At 41.1% G+C, this 27,592-nt stretch overlaps 1 protein-coding gene across 5 annotated transcripts in view; it reads right to left on the reverse strand.

Annotated features, from left to right (window-relative positions):
* Positions 1-23,962, reverse strand: part of kcnh7 (potassium channel, voltage gated eag related subfamily H, member 7) — a 61,986-nt gene extending 38,024 nt beyond the window's left edge. For all 5 annotated transcript variants that reach the window (XR_005638458.1, XM_039793373.1, XM_039793372.1 and 2 more), the window contains exons 1-3: positions 23,719-23,962; positions 22,624-22,854; positions 1,118-1,273 (exon numbers count right to left, since the gene is read on the reverse strand). Coding sequence is in view for 4 of the 5 variants with exons in the window: in XM_039793373.1 (XP_039649307.1) it covers positions 1,118-1,273; positions 22,624-22,854; positions 23,719-23,794 (463 nt within the window). In the remaining variant the exon portion in view is untranslated. The remainder of the gene's footprint in view (positions 1-1,117; positions 1,274-22,623; positions 22,855-23,718) is intronic.
* Positions 23,963-27,592: the final 3,630 nt, after the last annotated feature.

The raw sequence follows: 27,592 nt of genomic DNA on the forward strand, positions 1-27,592 counted from the left end.
AAAGGGGAAGGCCTTATCAGTGACACTCACACGCCCACACACACACACACACACACACACACACACACACACACACACACACACACACACACACACACACACACACACACACACACACACACACACACACACACACACACACACAAATTGAAAAGCTTATACGTTCGCGCATGGTTTCGCAGCGGCCTGAGCATATGCACAATCACACGTGCACACAAACACACACAGACAACACTTGCTTATATACTCAACACACGCATCCCCACTCTTTCCACCACACACCCCATGAGGCAACGCAACCTGTTAGGGGCCCTCATCCAATTACAGTCATCCAGAGGTGACCTATGGTCCTCCATGCTGCTGCTTCATTTGTCACAGACAGGAATTGGAGAAAGAGAGAGAGACACAGAAGAGAGAGGAGGCATCAAGAACATGTTGGAGAGCAGCGCAGGGGAATTGGCATTATACCCTAATACAGCGACAGCTCTGGGAAGAGCGCTCTCCAGCACTGCTGCAGTAGTTCATCAGGCCATCCTGGCAGGCTATGAGCTATAATTGGGCCAGACCTCTGAGATGATGGCAGCCTAACACATCAGTGTCTGGTAAACGCTGGTGTCAACATGCCAAAGGAGCTGTCTAGCAGGGAATTCCTATACTGCTGCAAGTAGAAATGAATACACAAGGTGGAGGTCACTACAAGTTGTGTCAATGTTTAAGCATTATGCTTCAGAGGCGAGATACTAAACATGTATCCATTATAGCATCTAGCAGGGCGTGCAACATTAATACTAGGGTCATCTCAGTAAAAAGGCACAAATTGATGTGGATTTGGGAAAAAGGTTACAAGTAATAGGTCATGAGTGCCTGTTACATTACTATCATTCCTTTACTTCCTGCCTGCTCCTCCAATCTAACCCTGTGGCGACTTCTTTCTTCAACTGGAGCACATGCAGCACATACAGTATGAGAAGAGAAATGTTCCACCCTTTATAAAGTGCAATATTTGTAACTCTATATTTATAGCATGGTACCAACAAGGCCAGGATTAGGGAATAAAAGCTTCCACCAAATGCCATATGTCATACCATTTCTCCAGCCCGTTTTTGTCTTTACTCACGCTGGTCAGCTTTGGATGGCGTGGTGTGGTTGAGTCTCTCCAGTGAGTCACTGCTGCCTTCATCCAGGATGTAATCAAAGTTAAGGATGAACATCATGACCACGCCCTCCTCGTTCTTCACAGGGATGATATGGGTGACACACAGGAAGTTTGAACCTAACCAGCAGGATAAGAAAATCAAAGTTAGAAACGGGTAATGGTTTTATGTTGTGTGTTTGATGGATTTATACATGAGGATCACTTCCTGAATCCTGAAATTATGACCCCCATCAATCTAAAAAGGAAAACATGCCTGATTTAAAATCCCTAATTTAATTATTTTCTGTGCAAAACAAAATGTAAACAGAACAGCTTTTCAGATACACAACGGTTTGACCCTGGAGCTTTCCATTAACACTCTTTGACATTCAAACATCTTATTCCAGATAAAGCTGTGTGTGCAGAAAGGCCTGGCAGAGAAATGAGGGTGAAAAGGTCAAGAGGACCGCTGAGAGGAAAGCCTCTGGAGCTGAAAGATTTCATATATCCAGACATGCCTCGAGTCCGTCCTGCTGCTGGGTACTGCACAATTCAGTACAGTCAAATACAGAGAAAACATCCATTCACCTCAAGTTAACATTAGGGCCTTACCCGGGATGACATTCAAAATCATCCCAAAATAACATAAAAAAACAATGTGCACACACAATGAATGCTTGGTATACATTTCCCCAAAAGCAACCAGATATGTCTCCTACCACTGAATGTTCTCAATTCCATGGAAATAATGAATCGCTCTCAGTTTGTAAACCCCAATAATTAGAGTTGCCGATGGCTCCTCAATGGGAGGTTAATTTAACGTGACTGCTTGATGCTTATGCCGCATGTCTAAATGTTCCTAATTTATAGAATAGAATAGACTTTATTGTCATTGCACAAACTTGTTTACAACCAAATTTGCTGTGCTGTACCTGAATCTAAAAGTAATAAATACACAAATAACAACTCTAACATACACTTGTGCACAGTCATCCCAGTCAATAAATATATGAACTAGCATATATCAAAAGAGCATTCAAGAGGTTAACAGATATGGTGCACTCTTAATATCTCTTTTCTTAGCTTCAAATTAAATAGTATCATAAAAAAAAAATAGTTGTTAAGCTATCTTAGATTTGCCAAGCTTTAATAATAAGTTTAAACAGTGGTATCTCTGGTTGCCAGCACTGGCAAGATGGCATAAACAGAAACTATGACCAGGACTACTGGTGTAGAAAATTAAATGTATATGAAGTTTATAAATAATGAACATGGACATCTCTGGAAGACGCTCTCCCTCACATTAGGCTCTTAGTCCTGCTGTCACCAGGAGGCTATTTATAGCTCACCCAGCAGGCACCCAGCCTACAGCATTTCTTTCTAGGGGAACACGGAGACACAGACACACACAAGCACACACAGCTGAAATTCTGACTCTACTCACAAATGTGTGTGTACTTGCAAACATGAATGCCTTTGCGCACTTACACAGCCACACACGAACCTACACAGGCAAAAATAATTGCATACCAGTCTTCCTTCATTTTCTCGTATTGCCTTGTCGGGCTCCAAAATCCTATTGTGCAGCAATATGACAAACCGACTGCTTCAATAGACTGGGGTTTGATTTATGTATTGGGGAGCCCTGATTCTGCAGGGCTAAGCAGTAACCTGCCCCTAATAGTACATCAGTGTCACAGTGAGTGGATGGAGCCATTCATTTCAGTCAGAGGGAGTGAGGGGGTGGCAAGCAGTATCACGCCTCCTCTGCTTTCGGTAACAATATGCAAAAGAAGCCCCTACTCCAAGTGCAGGTGTCTCTCTTTTCAGGACCAGTCTGGATACTGTAGCTACATGTAAAGGGACTACATACTGTGACAAAGACAGGGTACAGGGCCTTGTGTATCAGTAGAAGTTATAGAACAGAAAAAGCGCTCTAATATTGACAAATGACATGATTTACCTCTGACTTAAAATTTGGAATTCTTGTATTTCGCCACAACAGACTTTGTGAGTAATAAAAAAAGTCCTTAACTTTCATGTAGCCCCTCATCTAAAGGCAATTTGTTGATAGTTAAGTATAAACGTGTCTGTTTTACCTCGTTAACCACAACGACCAATGATGAGATTCCTATTTTTCGAAATCCGGAAAAAGTGATTGACTTTGTTTTCAAATTAAAATTAAATGATCAAGTCTGTCTCCATGGGAACAAGTGAGCGCTGTAGAAAAAAAGCAAAATCCCTGTGCCAAGTTGGATATTAGTCTCATTTGTCTCCAGCACAAAGCAACTTCAAGATGTTTCTCAAATGAAATGAGATCTTTATTCTGCTGAAGACATCTGCCAGTTTATGGAGAACTCTGACAAAGTGAGATAACATTTTTGTTCAAAATGGACACATTTTCAGACTTTTACTGAGAAATTTGTAGCTTTGTGTAGTAATTTCATTGAATGCATCATTGAATGTCTCCCCTGTGGAGGAATCTAACATGTGCAAAACAAATAACTAGTGAACTTGCACAGAGACAACAAAAACATACATGGGCTGAAACGCAGGTCCAATACACGCACATTAGTTCATATAAATACACTAGTGGTGCTTAGTGTAACCTCTGCATGCCTCAGGAGGGGATGTAACCCCAGCTTTGTAAAGCAATCTGTGCATGTATGCATGGAGGCATGCACTAAAAATAAGCCGCTTGGAAAATATATGCATTTATAATTCATAGGAGCTAAGTATTATGTTCTAGAAAGCATAATGGTTGGACTTGTTTAGGCAATATAAGAATGAGAGGAGGCTCGATAGTTATGTGCATGTGTGTTGAGAAGGAGACAACGAGAGACAGACAGGGATGGTTAGATATATATGAAAAATGTGTTCCTAAAATTGGATGAAAAAATATAAAATATAATGTGTGGATACATTTATTATATTTTCCATTTGGCTTTTTACAGTTATTGACTGTTTCTTTTGGTTCATCATAAGGTTCATCAGGGTTTTGTTTATGCATGTGCTGTTTTTTTTCATGTCACATTGTTTGGATCAATTTGAATTTGAAAGGGAGAGGAAGTGCACGTGGGTCTCAACCATATGTGGGGATGAGAGGGGTGTGTGTGTGCTTACATCATGCGTAGGTGTGTGTGAAGAGGGGAATACAATGCTGTATGTGGGTATGACAATATGGGGATGACAAGAGACCAAGTGGCAGTTTGTGTGTGCATAAGGGTTTGTAATAACCTCCACTCTGACCTGCATGTCTGTTTATTTGTGCTTTAAATCTACATTTAAATGACAAAATAAAAAAAAATCTACTTGTGCTGTTAGCCTCATGATTGTACTCATTTCATTTTTCCAGTACTTTCAAAGACGTACGTGTGTGATGAGGCACAACATAATGAAGCCATTTTGAAGCAAAATAAATCTGGTGATACCATTTATTTTCCATTTCCTTCTCTTTCCCCTCCACATCCTAATATTACTTTCTTTGTTTTACTCACTGCTACTCTTTGTCTTGCTTTTTTTCTCTCCACATCCTCGTCTGTTTTCCCCCTTCACTGTTTTTAATCCACCTCACTGTTGTTTTCTTTTTCTATTGCTACTGTATTCTCTCACTATTCTTGGTCCTCCCTTCTGCCTTACTGTGCCTGCTCTCCCTCTCTCTCCCTATTTGTGTATGTCTCTCTCCTTGAGAAATTAGATAGCTGCCCAGGTTGTCTGCAGCAAGGCCACCTGACGGGTAATAAGCGGACAGATAAAACAGATCCCCGGTGATGCTGCCGATGCAAATTTCTCCCTGTCTGCCTGAATATCCTGCCTCAACAGAGGGTCAAAGACAAACGCGCACACACACACATAACACACAGAGATGCACACACATATGCACAAACAGAAATAAAATTTACATTTCTCAGTTGCACACTGGCATAGAGACAGACAACCATGCACACAAGCACGCGCACACAAACACTAATGAGGTTCACAGATCTCAGTTCAGCACACTCCGAAGCAGGGAAAGACACTGGCTCATGCACACACACACACACACACACACACACACACACACACACACACACACACACACACACACACACACACACACACACACACACACACACACACACACACACACACACACACACACACACACACACTCTCACTCTACCGGCAGCATTAATTAGCAGAATGTTCTCTGTCCAACTAAATCTAATAAGCAGCCGATGGAGCTGGTTTACATGGTGCAGTGTAATGAGAGAACGCACCTTTGAAGGGTACAAAACAGCTTTAGTCAAAGCATCTCTGTCCTGAATATTCATACAAAGCTGCAGAGCAAAACAAAGTTAGGCATCCTAATGTGATACATCAGGTGCCATCTACTTCAGATATATGCATTTGGAAAAAAACAAAATGACCTCCTCTTGTCTTTCAAAAACAGCATGATTCAGCATTCTCCATCGCAAACTTAAAATCTACAATCATGGATGGCTGGATTAAAACAGAAACAAAAATCTGTTCTTTTCTGAGCTCTAATCTGCTGAGGAAAGTGCTGACTTGCAGTTTGTGAAAGAGGCAAATAATCTCAAACTTTAGCAAGGTGAAATTGAGCTGATAAACACAGAAATGCCAATCATCCACATAAACGTCACTAAATCCAGAGTCAATCCTATATATAACAGCATGATAAGCCTTCTGCATTGCCAGCGCTTTGTTACACCAGCCTGGTGTATCAAAGTCAAGCCACAAGCCTTAAGCCTGAGTGGAAATGTGGGTCTCATTTCCTCCCTGATGCCGTGAAGCCTACCTGGATTAATAGGGCTACCTGGTAATCTGTTGCTACACAGATGGCTCGGCAGGATGACAGCACAGTGTGGTACCAAGTGCATACACAGAATATGCCAAATCACAGTATGCTGAGGAGCTCTTTAATCTTTTCAGACCAAAGCTGCATTGTTTAGCGTCATCTCTTTTGAACACACCACTACTCTGGTACTGTGGGGATTCAGTTTTACCTCTGATAAACCAAAAGATTAAAATAGGCATATCTGCATACACAAAGTCACCTCCACGCCAGTTTGTGTTGGACTGGATTGGACTCCAATAAACTACTTGGATGACTACTCCACACAAAGACATTAGTCATGGAATAAGCACAATATGTGCAGACATATGGATACATGTGCCTCCTCATCCAAAATGTACTAAAGAATTAGACAATAATAAAGGTGACTTTTTAAGATTTATTTAGTCCTTGTTGACTTTGAGGTTTGGACTGAAAGCAGCACCATGGTTGGACTTCAAGTTCAGATGAGGACACTCTTACGTTACATTGCACTGATACACCACTGACCAACTGTTCCCACAGAGTTGTGCCTTCACCTTCATTACACAGAGCTATCCAATACGCCGCCACACACACACACACACACACACACACACACACACACACACACACACACACACACACACACACACACACACACACACACACACACACACACACACACACACACACAGCCTCTGTTCGCCACCTCTTTTCCTAAAGTCATATTAATTACACTCTATTAAGGTTACGTCAGTTCAACCTTATTTTAAGCTTGAGGGCTCACTACTCCTCTGTGGTAAAGGTGATGCACATTTTCTTCTCACTTTCATTTCATTTCACTCAATTCGTACTGAAGCAGTGATGTGTTCGGTTTAGTTTTTATGCATTTTTTTTATGGAGACGAGGTTTAAAGTTTCCATATCACACAAGTTGCTCATTGGACCATGACTGGTTCCAAACTAATTGTGATGTCATAAAACCTGCAGGTACGTACACTTCTTAAACTCAGATTCAAGCGCAGAAACCCCCCTTCCTCCCAGCAGATGCACGTGAAAACAGCCTTCTAGAGTCAAACTCTGCACATACACCATCCTGCACAGTGAATATCAAACAATACAGTCAAGGAACAATGAGCAAAACAACGTTTTGAGAGGAGAGGAGAGGGACTTTAACAGCAATACCACAATGTAATAACTGTACTTCAGTCACAATTCTGCTTGAGTAAAATTGCTTACGTATTACCAGCAATATGTACTCAAGTAGAGTTGCAACGATGAGTCGATTAATCAAAAGAAAATTAATCAGCAGCTTTTTTGATAATCAATGACAATGTGATGTGCCTTTTTCACAGTTTTCTGATGTTTAATAGACCACATAATTAATAAATTAATTGTGGAAATAGTTAACAGATTAATTGATAATGAAAATAATTGCTAGTTGCAACCCTAACTTTAAAATAACAGAAAATATACTCATTATCCAATATGGCCCATTTCAGAGGGTTAATATATGGCAGGGTTTCTTCTAGTTGATATTACCCGCCACGGTAAAATTTCTGCTGCCACGGTATCAGAAATAGGGCAGACGCACAACAGAGTTTCCACTATGTACACCGCGCACCGCCGCTCCTTAAGCTGTTTATGAAAAGTCATGAAGTCGTAATTACACGACTCTGCAGAGCCGTGTGCTCTACTGAACTCAAGCGAACTGTCATCCGCTCTCTCTCCTCTTTAGGGTGAGCAACTGGAACAGTGACAGGACGTAATCACTCGTGAAGTCATGGCAACCAAATAAACAGGGCGAGTACTACTTGTCACTCAATCTTAGGCAAACAGCGACGAAAGCCACAACATTAAATCCGCACTCGCGCGGGTCCCATGAAATATGACAGCTACAGTTTATTGGAAAATAGCATTGTGGTCACTGAATTTGATGAATTTACCGTTTATCAGACCCCAGATGAGACGCTACGGTGACGGTCCCTCTGGCTTTGACTGACACCGTCTGTATAAAAGTTACCGTTTTCCAGGTTAGTGGGGGTGCATCAAAATCAACGAAAAACGTAGCTAGTAATGTTAACTCAGCGTTTTATTTTGTTGTTAAACTGTGTAAAATGAGTGGTGACGTTAAATCACCCTACAGTACCGTCTATTTGCTGGATGGTTTCAAGGTAACGGTCGGTAGCTAACATTAGCAGATAAGCCTGTACTTTGACGTTCGACCCCCCCACCGCAGCTGAACATTTTTCTAGAGGAAACACTGCATGGAGCCCCCAAGGTCCTGAACTTCAGGGGCTCTCCTGTTAGTTTTGTTGCAGGAAAAGTTACAACGTTATCATCAGTACATGGCGAGTTCACGTAAACCAGTAATATGCAGTAAATCCGGGGCAAATGACAGTTTTGGACAGAGAGAAGAAGACAAATAACTCTGAACATTGTGGGTAAGCTATCCTTTTAAATTTCTGCTCCATTATCTTATCACAGCAAAGCCATGGGGAAACGTAACTTACTGAACAAATAGGAATTGTTGAGTGTGTTCATAGGCAGTGCTGTGAGAGGAGTTCTAGTTTCAAGACTCTGGAAATTTCATTAGATTCTTTTTCCACTATCAATAATTAAGACAATGCAGCTCAATGTGGCCATTTTTTTATTTTTTTACAGTGGCAGGGTAGCTAACGTGTAGCACACACACTAATCAGTTAATAAATGCATTATGTCAAGTATATGTCTGTCTCTCACACAAACACACTGATCAGTTTATCATGTGCTGACCGGTTGAGTCTGACAGTGAATGCAGGATAGTGGCATATGGAAATCTTGAGAGCCCTCATTTGGAGAAACCGCTGCCAAGAGTATTGCAGTCAAAATCATTTTAAATTGCAGCCTATGCTTTTTTTGCCCAGGACATGGTGTGTGTATGTGTGTACAGGTATGTGTGTGTGACACTGATGTGAGCTGAGCCTCCAGCAGCAGGGAGCTGTTGGTTGGTGCTACACTACACTGCTCGAGGGGTTACAGTGACATCTCCCTCTCTCTCCCTGTCAAAATCTCAGCAGGGAGCGTCTTCGCAGCTAATTGTCATCAAGTCAACTTATCCGGGTCGCTCTCTGACCCTGCGTCTGCATATCCATGTGTCTGAGTCAATCACTGCTACACTATCATTGCCTCCTATTTGACTTCACATCCAAAGGTTTAGCAACACAACATCATTTTGTGGTTGTGGTAGCACAGGCCGTTTCCAACTTGTTTTAGGGATAGAGAACATACAGTAATTCCCTTAACTTGTCACTGCTGGGGAAAGATTATTAGAGTCGAGGAAATAAAAAAGTTAATTGACCTTGTCCCAAAAGGGAGGAAGATTTACTTTTTTTGCCTTCCATTTCAGGGAAAATGTCCCTTCCCATTCTCCCCCGGTAACATTCTGTTGTACTAAGAGCTGTGTAACTCTGATGCCGGCTCTCTAATCCAGGAGGGCTACCTTATCTCCGGGGTTACATCATCAGTGGCAGCACGGGGGCCTGATGGTTGGAGAGACTGTCCCATAACCCAAAAGTCACATGTCAAATCGCTGCAACACAGATGTCTGTCCATCATTGGGCATATCAGTGAAAATGTCCTTATTTGCTCCATTACCGTAGAACGTAAAGCGAGGTACAAAAAGAGGTAAAAACAAATGTAACCATTTCACTGCGAGTGACTAAAAAATCATTTTCATTTATACAGTACCCTCCTCCCAAGCTCTAGAAGTTATTGCTCCCGTGGCAAATTTTATCTTTTGTAACTTCAGTGCTGTTACCTCTACTCAATACCACTACAGTGCCTAGAACAATTACAACAAAAAACTTCAGAAAACAAAGCCAGAAACAAATTACGTCATGATTCTTTTGACTCTCTCTCTCTCTCTCTCTCTCTCTCTCTCTCTCTCTCTCTCTCTCTCTCTTGGACACAGTCTTGAACATTTTTTTTTTAGAAAATGTTATATAATGGCTATTGCATTGATATATGTTCTAATTAATTAAAGGAAATCGGTTACGGATGGGTCACAAATCCATCTACTCCCATGTGCCATTGTGCAATTGCCTTGACTTAATGGATAGGACCTGTGGGTGTGATACCCTGCAGCCCTGTGAGGATGTGGAGACTGCCAATATCACCTGCACTAGAAAACCAGAAACGATCAAAGTGAAGAGAACATGATGAGAAAAATCCAGAGCATTAACTCTTTGCACATTGTGGCCGGGTGTCGTCAGTGCATAATGACTTTGAACAGGACTTGATAATTTTGGCAAGAGTCTATTATTTAGGGAGTGTCCTTTAAACAGAAGATCACATATTTGAGTCACAGAAACCTCAAGATCAGATGACAAGATATTCGAGTGCACTCTAAGTCAGGCAAGGATTTAATATCTTCAGTAGAGTTGGGATTTCACTCGGAGATAATTCACTTCAAATTAGTTTTAGTTAAATTAGTTTAAAAGAAAATATAAAGTGGTGCTATTTTACGAGTGTATCCAAATACAAATATCTTGGAATAGGCCGAGATCTCATACACTGACAAATAAATGCTAAATAAAGCTTAGTCTGTGTTTTAGAATCAGAGGATGAGTCACAATGGAGAGCATAATAATAATAATTTAGTCATTTTTAATGTTATGGATTATGGTCATCTTCATTCATGCTTCACTCTCAGACTCAACACATTATGCAGCTATTTTTCCCATGTTAGCTATTTCATGCGCCATTGTGTTCTGTTAATAGGAAGGTTTGATGTTGAAATCCCTTTATGCCTGTAAAGTGAAACGTATCAAATTGTACTTTTTGTTGACTTGCTATGTCAGATTTGTGCCAGTGAGCGGGGAGATAAGCTAAGGTCATGGAGCAAGTCCTGAGATATCCATGGAATACAACAAAGCCTTGCATAGCAGCATTAACAGGAATAATCTCTCTGAAGCTTTAGGCACCATGCGGTCTCACTGCAAAAGGTTATCTGGGAGATCATGGTGGGTGATGGAAGGCTCTGCGGACTCTGTCAAACAGCAAGCTGTGAATGGTGCCATAAATACACTGTTTATCATTATGAATGTGCGGTGCAGCAAACAAGATACCACAAAGCAAAGTGACTTGATTGGAAAATAAAAGTTGATTTTTATGGAACCCTGAATATTTTGGACTCTTTGAAAACAGATACTTAATTGTTCATTTTTATATGCTATATACACAATTTCACTGTTGACATACAACAAGTACATGACAGAAATGAAGAAGAAATAAAACTGTTGGGTAAACTATTTATTATTAAATGGTTAGAGTTTCAAATTGTTAGATTATCTATAAACAGTTGTATTTTTGATCATTAGGTCTCTCGTTTTTGTTTGTCCTAATGCAATATTGTTGCATGTCAGTATTGACTCAGTGTGTGATTGCATGTCTTATTAGTGAAACAGATTTTTCTGTTTGCTCTGTGTATGTTGGTTATAACCGAGGATTTGTTAATTATCAGGATTATCTTGAATGTGACACGTTGTTAAAACACTACAGAGGTCCAGGACATCAGTGCTCCAGAGCTACTGATGGAGATGTATATGTATAAAAATGCTCTGCTGGAGGATGATCAGCGTCACAGCATGCCACTCATATAAGATGTATAAAGCTGCAGAATGGATACTGTACACACAAACCTTTGCAGAATAGCTAAAAAGGCCTGTTGGCTATGGTAGGGATATATTTTGATGTTGCTGTAATGTCCAAGGAAGATGTCCCAATGGTGGCCAGGTAACATCCCAGACTTTAATTTTGGAACCAGTACCTGGCATCTTAGTAGTCATACATCGTTGCATTGTTTGCAGTTTTTCTGAGACTGAACTGACATAGACTGATAAGAGGGCATAACATATCAGCAAGGCTCGAGACCATCTGTGTGCCATTGTCCCGACGTCCTGCAGACGGTATAAAATGCCTCGCCGAGACTTTGCTCTGCTCTGCCTGTGTCTGTCTCCAACTTTAGGGGTGGCTGGCTTGCCCCATAGTCTATGGTTGCAGAGATGCAAGTGACGGTGAACTTGATCGCAGTCTTTTTGTCAGCCAATCCTATTCTCCTGTGCTTCTTGGGTGGTCCAGAGCAGGTGTCTGATGTTTCTGCATCAAGCTAGCCGTCACTCATGTCTCCGTGGTCAGACCAGTCGCCGCTAAAGTTGGATTGCCATGTATTCTGACCTTTATGGTAAATGGCTTGAAACAGCCCAGAATACACATATGATTATGACCACTTTTCAAAAAAAGGTGTTAAACAAGGGTTGCTCAATTAAGGGCGCAATAAAGACAACTCAGAAGTCTCAGTCACAGAGTGGAACCATTGTGGTCCAACGGCTTGATTATGTGTGGATGTCAGGTTTTGCTGCGAGTACAACTAGCTGTGATGAAACCGGCCAGTGGCCGTTGGCTTTCCCCTCGGACTCTAAGGGTTTGTCGATTTAATCTCCATCAAAGTGACTCTGCAGGCGCTGCAGCATGCTGATCCCTGCCTGGCATTTAGTGGTGGGCTTCTAAAAATGCTCCAATTCATAAACGTAGGCTTTCACCTAATTCAGCGAGTAGGAATAATGTCTGAGTCATCTGTATCAAAGGGTCAAGCACCGACTGCCTGAGCATGAAGATACTGTAGTAACATCAACATATAAATGGCCTTGCATCAGGTCTGCCACTATGCCTACGAGGACTGAAGAACTCAAGCAACACATCTTGGTCAAGAAAATGCTGATAAAACAATATGTATTAATACTTTCACTCCACAAATGCATCTAGAAATTCACCAAATGACAAACAACAACCACATGAATGAAAACAATCAGGTCAGCATGTGATCTAATGAATGGATGCTGTTCATGTGCTTATTGCTAACCTGTTAATGAGAGAAAAGCAGGGATCATGGTCTGAAATCACATACTAACAATATAAGTGGTCGACTCGCATGAGATACTCTGGGCTTTCTTCACATAAAAAAAAAAACTAAATTAAAAATAATCTGGGAAAATGATCTCACTTACTCACATCCAGATCATCATTTATCTCTCAGATACTGGCTGGATGAATGGTATCTCGCATGCACAGAGCGGTCTGGTTTACAGCTGTGAAGAGTGGGTGTTAGGCCCTCAATGGAGGCATGAATGAGGAGAGACAAGGGTAGGGGGAGCTGCAAAGCGAGGTGTTTTAGAATAATCAGGTTGGGGGAGGGGGTTGTTAGAAGTCTGCTTATGGTAAAACCATCACATAATGGCAGCGTGTTTTGGCTTTATCCATAGATCCAACATCAGAGTAACCCATATTTATTCATTGGCAATGTGCCTGCAAAGTGTGGCTGTGAAATGGATTTCATAGCTGAGGTTAAACTGATATGCATGGTATTCATATTGGCATTGAAAATGATTGTATATCAGACAGTTACATGGCTGATGCGGCCACAGCAGTCTACAACTTGCAGTAAATTATTTTATCTTCTTCGCCAATTTTTATGTGTAGGCACGCCCGCCGATAGGGGGGGACAAACGGGTCTGTTGTCCCGGGCCCACAGTAGGGGGGGGCCCAGAACTGGGCCCTCATTAAATTATGGAATAATTGAAAAACATTTTTTTAAATAGGCCTATTTGTGGAAAAAAATATGTAATATTTGAGTTACATAAAAGCTTTTTATTTGTTTTCTTCCTAATTGTCCTTGAAATAGTGGTCAAGAACCCCCCCACCCCCAACACAAAAATGGTTTGGCCAATTATCAAAAGTTGATGTTGTTTTCAGTAGATTTGAAGTTCAGTATGCTCAAAATGTCCGGTCAGCACAAGTCCGGTGCTCAGAAAAGGAAGGAAAAGAGAAGAAGAAAATAGAGGCCTTAGAGATTTTCTAAACAAATATTTTAAAAAAAAGGTGGTGACGGTGAAGCTGGAACTGTCAACGTAGAGCAAGGTAAGAAACAGGCGCGCCAACGCGTTTGAGCCATGTAACGTAAGCTAACAGGCCAGCTCTCATGTTAACGTCCATTAGCTTGTATAAAAGCCTGACACAACACGTTCTCTTTTACAGAAAGAGTTGAGTTTGGTAGCTCCGTCAGAGAGGATGAGACAGAGAGGAGAGAATCCAGCTGCTGTCGGGTGACAGAGAGAGTGATGCGGGAGGGGCCCGCTGCCCCGCAACGGAGGGACAGAGTCAGGCTACCGGTGAGAGAGAGAGAGAGAGAGAGAGAGAGAGAGAGAGAGAGATGCGGGAGGGGCCCGCTGCCCTGTCGGAGAGTCTGAGCAGGATGGATCAGAGACTGATCACATTAATTTCAGTGAGAGATGTGAGGAGAGGAGAGGAAGATCAGATTAGAGGAAGATCAGAGGAGAGGAAGAGCATAGGAGAGGAGCAGGAGAGGAAGAGGAGAGGAGAGGACCAGGAGAGGAAGAGCAGAGGAGAGGTACAGGAGATGAACAGGAGGAGAGGAACAGGAGAGGAAGAGCAGGGGAGAGGAAGAGCAAGGAAAAAGGAGAGATCTGGGCGCGGGGGGCCCATCTAAGCTTATCTCGTCCCGGGCCCAGGCAAGACTGTCAGCTGGCCTGTGTAGGAATGCTTTAACTAAAAGCCTAATGTATCAAAGTGATGCCCCAACCTGATAAATCTGTCGAAACGTATTAGATTCTCTAGAAAAGATGAATACTTGCAAAACAGTGGGATGAAACAAAACAGTGGAATTTAAAGTTATGATACATCAACAGAAAATCTCCAATTTCAGTCCATGCCAGTCTCAAAGACCTAAAATAGGTATTGGTTTTCAAAATCAAAATTAGATGCAACATGGCACAAACTGAGAGGACACTACTTACATTGTATTACATTTTAGTGCTCATGTTCGAGTTGACACATTTCAATGTGGAATGATGATGATAATGGGTAATTACCTTTAGGCAGCGTACATATATTAACTGCCAATAAATCAATATGAAACAATGCGTGTATGACTCCATTAATATATAAGGGTCGGGTCCCAGTAGTTCTGTTCTCTAGCTTCGAGCCCCATAGGCAGACGCGCCAGGATGAATTTAACAGTTGTAATTATATATCGTGGCTCTTTCAACCGTCGCCAGGACAACACTATGCTGTAATGCACATAGACTTTTTTTATAGGGATGGCAAAGTGAGGGTGTGACAGAAAAATATGTATGCGGTGACAGTGAGGTATGTTAAAACGTGACTGGAAAAGTACAGCAGGGGTATATGTCGACTTTACATCCCTCCACTTTGTGTGCTTTTAAGCACTCAGGTTTATAATGGCAACAACCAAGCAGAGTAACTACAAATCTTCTTGTATATGACCAATCTGTAATTCCTCTTGCTGGCAGCCTGGAGGCCATTGAAGAACCTCATTTTAAATGAGATCCACTGTGAGGCATGGACATAAAAGGAAATCGAAGCCTTTGCCACAGCACAAATCTGTCCATGTCACTTGAAATTGAGAGTGGGGGGCTTGCTCATTACACTCCTTTCTCTCTCTCTATCACCTGATAGTCAGACACCTTCATCATTTATTCGCTCATGCCTGCTCAGTCACTACATCCCTCACAGTCACACACAACATTACACTTATCTTCGGGTGAACACTCCTTCCTACATCCCCACACTGCCTCCTTCTCATTTATATGCCTCATTTTGTCTTTCTGTTGACCCCTCTCTCTTCCCCACTGCATCTGATCTTCTCCTTCCTTTTATTCCATCTCCCTTCATGCATTTGTGTTTCACAGACACAAGCTGCCCACTGAATACTCTCAAACACAGCTGAACCTATGAATGTAAAAAGGCAGTTGACACATCTTGGTAGAGTTGCATCAGCAGTATCTACACTGCCAGTATATGAAATGTCCATCATAAAGACACCTTAAAGCAGCTACAAATGTAAAAAAAATACCAACATGTGTTTGTAACCGTTTTGTCTAACATCTAAAATTCAATGTTTAATCTTCTTTCCCAGGGTTGGGGTAATTTAGATTGTTGCCATGGAGTTTGAGTAATTTTGAAGTATGTGGCAGCCTCAGTTGACTGTTAACACACACACCTAACAAACGTCAGACTTCACTAGAACTAATACATTAAGTATTAATAATCACTTAAATCTACAGTCTAAAAAGTTTCATTTCCCACAGAGCACACATCAAAGTTTGTTTACAGATGTTGGGAAGCACTACAGAAATATGTGAAACAAGTTGTACACCGCCTTCATTGTCTCCACAGGGAGCTGTGTAAAGTCTGATAAATGTCCTCAAGTCATGTCATCTTACCATCGGAAGGTTACATTAGCTGCTAGTAGCATGGCACACCCAGATCTCTGACTTAACTGTCTGCGATTGAGTTGCAATGTGGGTAATGTAGGCGCCAGGTTTTGACAAGGAAGAAGAATGTGTGGAATAAAGGAGATGATATTTGTGGTTCTACTGCATTGATTTTGATCTTTTTTTCTTCTTCTATGTCCTACAGTGTTAAATCAGTGGGGTGCTCTTTTAAACAAGGCCAAATAAAGCAGATCACTGAAACCAAGACATTTTAACTGATTAGTCACACGGCTAAGTCACTTTTCAAACAAAAAATGCCGAACATCTGCAGGTCGCTAATATGATTGAAGACTGTTGTTGGACAAAACAAGCAATCAAGCAATCAGCAAAATAGTAAGCATTTTTTTATTATGTTGAAAAAATTACATCTTAGTCCCTAGAGGTAGGTATTCTTATAGTTTAGTTGAGAAGATGGCATGTATTTAATAATATATAAAGGCTATGACTGATCCCAATCCGAAGTTTCTGCATTGATATAAGACATTTGTGAGCACATCAGTGAGCGTCACTGAAGCTTAACCAACTTTAATCCATTTATAGGGCGACATTTGCAGTCTCTTTTGCTATTGGCAAGTGAAAGCTTTTGCCATGTACTGAGCTTATGGATTTCTTGATGAACCAAGGCCCCTGAGAGTTGGCTCTTTAGTAGGTAAAGCAACACACTGTGATTATTCATTTGAATCACTGAATGGAGAGGCAGATAGGCAGAGAATACGTTCTGCTTTGGTAAACAGTTTATTTTTTACTAAGTGATTTTTAAAGCTGTCATTAAGACAAGGAGGTTTAAATATTTAATCTCTAACTTGGGACATTTATTTGCAGCGCTGAATGAATTCATTAACAAATAATAGACTGCAGACTAAGAAGCAATGACTGTAGCGTTAGTTGTAGCTACTAACTGCAGTGTATTATTCGATGTAAGATCTGAAACAGGTGGTCTTTAAAATGGTGTGCTTCTTGGCCAGCTATTGCTTCATCATTTGCATTTGTTTTAGATAAGAAGATAATCTTGGAAATCCAATTTCTCACTACTTTACTGTCTGATTACACTGTGAAGCATTTGCATTTAAAAACACCATGTGACAATCTTTTACAAAACCCTGCCAGAGGAAAATAAACCCAAATTCCAAATCTTGGCAACATTCCTGCATTTACTGTAAGGCCACATAATGGAGGAACTGTGTCATTGGCTAATTGAATGCAACATAATTATGCTTTAGGTCTTTTCATTTTGCTTTTTCATCTGTGTGAAATGTATCATGTGTCATCTCTCTCACATAGCACACCCACAAAACATAATTTGTGCACACACACACACACCAGTATGGATGTCTTACCACTACATTACGCATAATGACCACTGCAGTATCCTCACACAGGTACAGATTTGTTTTTCATTGGTTACGCGTGGAATAACTAAAATGCAGAAATCATGGGATGATGATATTAAAGAGCAAAGCAAAATAGCAATAGTGCAACACTCACGGTCTTTCCAGGTGCTAATTGAGTTGAGAAGAGGCACTGCTCAGAAAATGTATCTACATGTAGGTTAACAGAAAAGTCAAATTTGGGAATAGCTGGCCTGTCCCAAGGTTAAGAGATTACTTTTGAAGCAAGTGCAATAAAAAGCTCAGCATCTATATGTCAAGCACAGAGATTAGGAATAAACCTTTTGCCACTTCAATGACAGTTACTTCTCCTTAACAGGTCATCGAGATTAGTGGAAGGCAAAAGGACCAGTGGTTCTGCGGAGGAACAAATCAGAAAGCATTAACAATGTGCCATAGATTGTGCTGACGAGCAGAATCTCCTTCACGGACTGTAAAGGACAGCGAGTGATGCGTTTATGCAGACCCTGGGTCACATGGATTAAAAAGGAGAAGATTGCCTCACAGAAACCCAGGGGTCCACCACGAGGACAGCAATCAGCTTGCCGCAATGACATTTCCCCTGGAATTCCAAAACAGGAGACTATAGAGATAGGGACTGAGCTGTGTGTGTGTGTGTGTGTGTGTGTGTGTGTGTGTGTGTGTGTGTGTGTGTGTGTGTGTGTGTGTGTGTGTGTGTGTGTGTGTGTGTGTGTGTGTGTGTGTGTGTGTGTGTGTGTGTGTGTGTGTGTGTGTGTGTGTAGATAGGGGGAGGAACAGAAGTAGTTACATCTAAAATCAAACCATTTCTTAAAAACAGAAGTTCTTTTAATTCTTTTTTACTATGTCCATTTATGTTTTCAAAGATGTACTGTGTTTATTTTTCCCACTGTAGCTGCCTGCCTCTTCACATTTTAACCACAAGATTATAAATGGTTACCTACTAGAAGTGTTTGATACAGACTAATATGTCAGGGATTTAAAATTACATACAATACAGTATAGGACTTCATTATCACTGAATTACATTATTCGAACTATGGAAACATCAAATCCTGATATACAGTATGATTAATTGTACAGCCATACTTGCTTATAATCAAAACTGAGACTTTTCGAGCAGTCTGCCTTGCTGAAACAGGTGTATGACTTTCCCTGGAGAAGCTCTGAGTCAGGTCAGAGGGAAACACTGAGCTAATTAGAGGCACAACATACAGAATAGTAATGAGGCCTTTTCTCCCCTGGCAGGGTCCGACTATCAGAAGTCCTCCACCTTTTTTTATTCAAGTCTCCTGTGGGCCAGCCAGTGGAGGGAGGGCGTTAGGCAGTCATTGATTTTGCCTCTCCAACGCACCGGTTTTGAAGATCAATACAAAATGAAGGTATTTGTGTCTTCATTATTGCTGTTTGCTCAGTGGATCAATGCAGGTTGAACCCCCAGCATGGCTTGGCATACAATATGCCGGCCTAGAGAGCTATCAGACTCGTTATGGTCATGTTTAAAGTACTTATATCCTTTGCTTCGCTAAAAGCACAGTATAAAAATACTCCATTATGGGTGAATTCCCTCCATTCAAAACTTATGTTAACCAAAAGTAGAAAAAGTAGAAAAACATTCAAGCATCAAAGTACTCATCCTGAACCTTGGTTTCCCTAAGGCTGCTGTTTGGTAACGTTTCGTATAGCCTTCAAAGATCTTTGTGGGTTAATTAGTTTAACAAATATTCCCAAAAGGGTACTACATCATCACCTTGTGGTAATGCAATACTGTTCACTAATGAGAGTGCTCACTAATGGTTCCTGCGAGCCCAACTTTAAACATACCTCCACAGAACATCTAGAGAATGTTCCTTGATGGTGCTTGTAACAATGCAATGTTCTAGTAAGTTTAGTTGTAGGAGCCACGTTTTATCACACAAGAAAGTTGTACACGTTAAAGGAACTTCCTTTGCGAAAACCTGTTTGTAAGAATGTCATCCTATCATCAGATAAACTTTGCCAGAAGATTTCTGCAACCAAAAATGACTCAATGGAATTGTTATTTACAGTATAACTAGAAACTTCCAGTGTCAGATAAATGGAGTGGACTAAAAAGTACAAACTTTCCCTTCGCAATCTGGAGTGTAAAAGATACAACTTGGTACTTGAGTTAATGTTCGTAGTTAATTTTCCTGGGTGGGAAATTTGTGGCAGGATCTCATCTCTAGCAATGGAAAAGAAGTATTTATGATACAGACTTATTTTCTAATGGTGCAAAAGACAATATAAAACAAGACTATGGGTTGCACATTGACTCAAAACACACAAAAAATAAGCTGACATGTCCACTCTGCCTACTTTCTCAAGCATTTTCCAGTATCATCATCTCACTCTTTCAACCTTTGACCTCACACGTCTCCAAGGAACCCATCATGTCACTGTTCTGCAAACTGTCTTCGACTGCTCTCCCTCTGGGTTTTCTTATACCTGCCCGAGAAGGAATTACACAACTGAACGCACAAATAGGTGGTCTTTAAAGACCACATCCTCATCACTGATCCAGAGCTCCTATCTCTCATCAAATGTCAAAAAAGGATTCCCTTGATAGCATCCTGTTAAATTACCCATGAGAACATCGATCCATTTATATTAACGGTTTCTCGAGCTCTGGAGCTTTATGATTAAAAACTGCGGCTGTGGATATTCAGTGGGACACGTCTTATCTCAAAGATGCCGACGCTACCTTACTGGTGAGAAAAGGCCTGAAGTGAGCTTTAGTAGTTTGGGGACATGTTTTTTTCAGTAATTATTGTTAAATATTTTGGCAAAAAAAACACATTTGGGATTAGTGCTGGCTGATAAAACAATCTCGAAACGGGATGCAATAAAATTAATGTCGACAATGATGATAAGCTTTGGACATGTTTACTCGATATGGATAGATCCATCAGCCTATCACACAGCAGAAATAAACACAACAACAGCCAGCCTGTCTGCAGTTTTTGGCTTGCACGTCAAAGTACAAGCCCATTTCCTACCTCCAAACATTGTTTAAGTTACTATGGTTACCATCCAGCCTGCTACCGGTGAAGAAAGCTCTGTAAACGAAGGCGAGGGGCACGAAAACGACTGTGAAAGTGAACTTGTGTTATACATACTATACAAAGATGAGAATATGAAGAAAAAAATGTTAGTCCATCCATAAGTTTAGTTACATGGAAGGTTTTCCAAAGGTTACTGTAATAGAGTCATTACGGATGTTTGGATATTGTTAGCTCTTAAATAGCTACCACTTTTGCAAACAGCTTTCTTTTGTCCAGGCTTTTGTGTATGATCACTTCTTGTAGTTTCAGCTAACTTCTGCAGCAATAATCAAGCATATTCAACCTGATAAAAAAAGTGGTGCAAAGTTATAAAAAAAAAAAAGTGTACCGCATGGTAGGGCTGCTCGATTATGGAAAAAAATATAATCACGATTATTTCGGTCAATATTGAAATCATGATAATTTAACACGATTACTCTTTGATCTCTGGAAAGATGTTGCAATTATTGAACTTAAAAAACAGTGGAAAAAATTAAATAAATCAACAGTAAAAAAAACACATAACTGTGAACTTTGCCTTAATACTTTTCCTATTTAAACTTTATTTTTTCTTTCAGAACACAAGAGAAAATAAGAGTTTACTTGCAAAACGTAATGAGCTAAATAATTGCTTTTCTCGATTATTCTGTTTTCGTGATCATTGGGAGCGAAATCATAATCACGATTAAATTTCGATTAATTGCACAGCCCGACCGCATAGTGTGGTAGATTGATTCATAAATAACTCACACAACGTATTCAAAATCACTGAGGATAAAACACAATAAAGCCTAATGGCAATGCACGACAAACAATGACACCAGACAAGCACGCATGGATGATCCCCCACTTTGGTCTTATAAAACTATTAATCCTTAGTGGTGCCATGGTGACACTTAACTAGCGTTATGCAAGGAGACTTAATCGTCTGAATACATTTGTCATTGTCAGAGGTCACCACATGAACTCACTCCGAACCAGCACAGTCAATGCCACTAGTTTAAACTTTCACTGTGCAGCTGGCTTGCAACTCATCAAAACAATACCAGCTGTCATACCAAGTCAAGATCTGCATGCAGTATTCATAAGCAGCATATGCACAGTAGTAGATTTTCTAAACCAAGGAAAAGCTATACAGATACAGTCAGTCACAGACAATTGTCAGGTATGTGAGTACTAACAGGATGTTAACAATTCTAACATAAAATGTTGTGAATGTAGCTGAATGAATGCAGATTAACAACTGTGTACACTATACTGGAAAGCAAATATGCTATATTCCTGGAGATAATGAGAACAGAAACAGAAAAACCACACGCCCCACAATTTTTACATTAGTCTTTAGGGAAGTGAGCTACATCCTTCCCAGGGTTCCCTATCCAGCGCAGGCTAATGAACGTCTCTTCCAGACGCCCAGCGCATCATTTCAAAACTGGACTTCACAGCAAAGGAAACCTTCACAGCTGCTCTTCACCCCCTCAGGGTTCTAAATGGGTGCACTCAGTGATTTGCTGCTGCAAAATGCTCCAGATAGAGCAGACTCAGAACTAAAAATTACCCACTGTGTACCTCGAGTGTGAGAGAGAAAAGTCACCTTTAACACATTTATCCCACATCTACGTGTCTTGCGTTAACACTGCAGGTGGCTCTGTCTTGTGCAGCACACAACAAAACCAGTTTCAACCAGTGGAACACAAATATATGTTTTAATAAGAGTATTATAAGTATATTGGTGGAAAAAACAAACAAACATGTTGGTTACTTTTAGAGTGGGAGTGACAGAGCCTCATTAGGTCAGCCTGCGTGCATTTCACAGTGAGAGTACTGAAACAGCTTCATGTCAAGTGCTGTACATGCTACCTGAGCCCACATAGAGAGCCCAAAGTACTCACCATCCTTGCGGTGGTAGGTGATCTCCACCTTGCGCTCCTCTGAGCCCATCAGCGCCTGGGCCACCTGAGCCACCGAGTGCCTGGTGGTGAACTGGCCGTGCAGGAAGTCACAAGTGCACGGCTTCTGCATGACGTCCGGCCTGGAGAAGCCCGTCATCTCGCAGAAGCCGTCATTACAGTAGATGATAGCGCAGTTCTGTACCCGGGCATTGGCTATGATGAATTTCTTATCTAAAAGGAGAGATTGAGGGAGGAAGAATGTTAATGTGGATCTATTAATTTATACAATAAAACATCAAGTACATTAACATTAATATGACGAAAGAAAACATTTCACAACAAATGTAAATACAGGTAGGTGGGTATAATCTGTTTATCTTCCATTGTATTCCTAATTAAGATGCTCAACAGCAGTGAATAAAAAAAAAAAAAACTTAAGCATGCCAGATTGCTTTATGCTTCAATAATAATCATGTGATCATTAAATCTTGATTATTGCACTTTCTATGTTTGGGAAATCCTTGTTACTTGACATTTCATTTGAAATATGTAAGGAAAGCCACACATTTTTAGCTGTAAAACCACATTTATGGCACGACTGATGATGGTTTACTCCTTTTCTTTATTCAAAAGGCCTCCAGCATGGTGTGCAGCACCACAGCACTGCTAATAATCTATGAAAACCAAACAGAACTGGGGGATTTAATAAGGGCAGTGCAGATTTTTGGGGATATGACCTGAAAGTTATTAAATCCCTTAATCCTTGTTTCTATGCAGGTTTTTAAACTACATTTTCCACTGGAGCAGGTGAGTGTGTAGCACTCAAGCAGTAGAGAACTGTAAAACAAGATAAGGTAGCAAGATAATTAACTTAAAATTACTTTTCATGGACCTCTGACATATAGTTTATCCAAATCACTGGGAAATAGAATTAGTCCATCGCCTATCTGCATCTGCCTTGTTGTTATAAAAGCAGGCCTACGTGGCGATAACGACTAAATAATTGTTCTCGGGATTGAGCAGGACAGACACAAAAGGCAGGCAGCACAACACAACGCACCCACACAGCACCGTGCACCAGGGAGAGGTACTCACTCTGTCCTTCGAATTTCCGAATAATTACTCCCAAAAAGGTGTTTTGTGGCGCAACATGACCCCTCCGGACAGGCATGGTTCCCCTCTAAAAATAATGATGACCAAAAAAAAAGAAGCTTTGGCGGTCCAAGTACAAGCAAGCCGGTCACCCAAAACGCCTTCCTTCAAGTTCTAGCGGGTGACAACCGAAGCCTGAGGGGCTCCCCGTTTTCTTTGTCACCAGTCAGTCATCCTCGTAAGAAAAGCTCCCCTTCTCTCTTCCCCCCCCCCCCGTGTTTCCCCTTATTTCAACTCCGATGCGTCCCCGGTTGAGCGCATCGCAGAGGCTTCCCTGCGCTTCTCGCCGATGTGAAGCTGAATAGAAAGGAATCGGAAAAGCGCAGTTTAACAAACATCTCACCGTCGCTCCTCGAAAGCACTGCGCGCGTTTGAGTCTATGTGTGGGGCTCTATTGTTGTGAAGGGAGGACTGACGGTCTCTGAGGCCAATGGCTGAGAGGCTGGCAGACCGGAGAGGTGCAACACCGACACTGCGAAGGGAAAACCCCACATGGATGCGTAGACAAAGCGACAGGCGGAGAGATAGTAGAGGAGGCAGGGCTGGCTGATAACCGAGTAACGCGTTACGGCGATGTTAGCTTCCTACTCCCCCTATTTGTTTCATGAGCATGCTTATAGCCTTCTCAGCAGCATAAACAATGTATAATCACCATATAGTTTATATAGTCGAATTATGCAAATATTACCTCTCCTTTCACTTCCACTGTCACACAGCGAGTAAAATGAAGGTGGTTATAACGTTGGCTTAGTGAGTGCTAGCTAGCTCAACTTTACCTGCTAAAACGAGACTAACTATTACGCGAAGGACGCAGAAAAAGTAGCACAATTAACAAAACTTCAACAAACCACGGCGACGAGTAACGCGACATTTGCCTACTTTTGGCACTAATGAGTGCTTATTTTCGGAACACCTGTGACTTTTCTCTGAGTCACGAGGCCAATTTCTAGTCTTGGGAGTGGTGACGTCAGGGCAGCAAACGCAGGTGTACCGCCTACGTCATTAATGGAGAGCCCCTGGCCACGGTTATAGGTTGGACAGTCGTGTTTTAAAATGTCCTCTGTAGCCTCGAGTTTTCTTTCTACACATTGGACGCTCCACCGTCACTGCCTCAGAAAAAGGGCAGCTGCACACGGGCGGGCAGGCGCTGGCCATGGTGCTGCCGAGGCTTTCCACTTTCCCTCCCACTGGTGGTGTCGGTATCAACATAAACATTTTGTAAGCGGCTTATATACAGAGCGCTATTAAGTCAGGCGAAGGGGTCCAGGATGGAACCAACGTTTGCATCCTACAACTAAAATACATGATTATTATGATATTGTACTGATTCCTATTGCCATTGTTTTTTGTCAGTTGTGGAAGAAGTACAGAAGTATAATCAGCACAATAGCCCATATATAGGCATACTGAAAGTATTGAAAGTAAAAATACTAACTGTTCAGATTCTACCCTTTCACACCCTATTCATTCTTATACACTGGATATTATTTTGTTATTATTTGTGATGCACAAACAGCTAGTATGACATGCAACAGAAGTCCCCAGCTATAATTGAACCGGCAACTTTTCAGTTATGACTATGAAAGGCGCTCCATAAGCAGCAGTTTAATGTTGCAGGTGGTCGATGTTGAGCTAATTTTAACTACTTTATATCCTATTGGGTTATTTAATTTGTTGAGCCCATGCTTTGTATGTAAAAATCATAATCAGCATAGTAAATACTAACTATAGCTGTCAGATAAATGTAGTGAAATAATTGTTTTGATATTTCTTTCTAAGTATAAAGTAGTACAAATGGAAACACTTAAGTAAAGTATACATACCTCAGAAATGTACTTAAGTACAGTAGGCTACTTGGGATCCTTATTTAAAGACAGTCCTGTAACAGTGTTAAGGTAATTGGGACTGAAGGTTTTACTCTCTCCTTTCCTCTTAATTTATCCCTTTCCCTCTTTCCTTTCAGATCCAATTTATTTATGTCTCTTTCAGTGGCTCACTCTAGGACATGCACATACAAACAAACACACCCAGGGTCTAGTGAAACATCTGTGTGTCTTTAGACTAGCTCTCCCTCCATCTGGTCCATTGAGAAAACAACTCAATACACACACGTGGGAGGGTTGGAGAGAAGGTGGCATATGCTGCTTTTACAACCTTTTGTTTTATGATTACAGACAAGTGAAAGCAGCCTTTGTTCAACTCTTTCCTCCTTGTCATACACCGACAACTTTTCTTTGGATACACAATGTGTTCTTTTTTTCCCCCGTGGCCTGCCTATTGCACATATTATATTGGCTTGCCTTAACACGTATCAGTACTAATGTGCGTTTGGTTGTCCACATCCAATTTCTCATCACAGTTAACACTGTAATGATATATGAATCCATAAAAACAACCTACAACACAATTCTTTTTTCTCTCTCCTCCATTTCCCCCTCTCTGTCTCTGTCACACAGCAAGCACGACTCACTGACTCACAGCGGTGAAACAGTAAAGGGTAGGCCTGCCCTTGAGTCATATTCGCATTAAAGGGAGTGACAACATTAATTCATTGTATTTTAGCTCATAATATTCTAACTGAAGGGACAGCCGGTGGTTACAAACACCCTTTTAAGCAGAGAGTAGAACATAATCTTTAAGAAGTAAGTAACTCCTGCACACACACACACACACACACACACACACACACACACACACGCACGCACGACGCACGCACGCACGCATCGCACGCACGCACACACGCACACACACACACACACACACACACACACACACCAGCCGATTCGAAAGACCGCTGTTCGCCAGCAGCAGCAGCCATCATCTTTGTTTTCAAGTAGCAGGGAATTCACGCGGAACTATCGTAACTCTGCCATCATTATGTTAAGCTCGCCACCTGGCTTTTCCAGCTCGCAAGCCAATTGCTGCCGATAGGTTGCGTCTAGATTTCTAGGCTAGTTTAGCACAGTAGAAATTGAGGTGTAGTATAAGGACACAGTATCAAAAAGCATCTACCAGGTTAGGAAAAAGCCTGATAGAAATATTTTGAATGCAAGACTGGTGTGTGGAAATCTCCTCTTCTACAAGACAAACAACACCTTCACTTTAAGTTTAAACGCTGTCTAAAAGAGATATGTTTGCACTGACAGCTCATTCTACCCAGACCTCATTTTTTATTATTTCATTAGTTACAACACAAAGCCTGTTGAAAACTGGGGAACATAAAACATTATTGCCTTGGGGCCAGGCCAAAAGCCACACTGAAGCTATAACTATAGGTCCATTTCAGCACAACGGACAGCTCCCCAGGCAGAACCCTTTAATTGTCCCATCATAGCCCAACACTTTGGTCCAGACTGAAATACCAACTGATAAATGGATTGCTATTAAATAATGCACAGACATTCATGGTCCCCAGAGGATGAATATTACTGACTTTGGTGATCACCTGACTTCTCTTGTAGTGCCACCATGATGTTGCCATTTGTGGTTTTGAGTAAGCAATGTATAAAACACAGTAAATGAATAAATACATGTAACTATAACAATCACAATTTTTTTAAAGATGAATAATTAAAATAGGAAATAGCTTATGGTCAAATAAAAAAAACTAAAGTCACTTGATATGAAGTGCAATCTTTGTAGAGCTACATCTGACTATATGCCAGGAGCAGGTTTTTCTGGCCTGGAAACAAGTCTCATGAAAAGGTCTGGTTCTGTAACCCACAGTGCTCCATGGGGCTTTTTTGGGGGGGTGAGATGGGTCAAATGGTTTGAGTTAAGAACAACAAATGTTTAAACAAGCTATCACAACTCAAAA

The sequence above is a fragment of the Perca fluviatilis genome, chromosome 24, assembly GCF_010015445.1.
Source record: "Perca fluviatilis chromosome 24, GENO_Pfluv_1.0, whole genome shotgun sequence".
Lineage (NCBI taxonomy): Eukaryota > Metazoa > Chordata > Actinopteri > Perciformes > Percidae > Perca > Perca fluviatilis.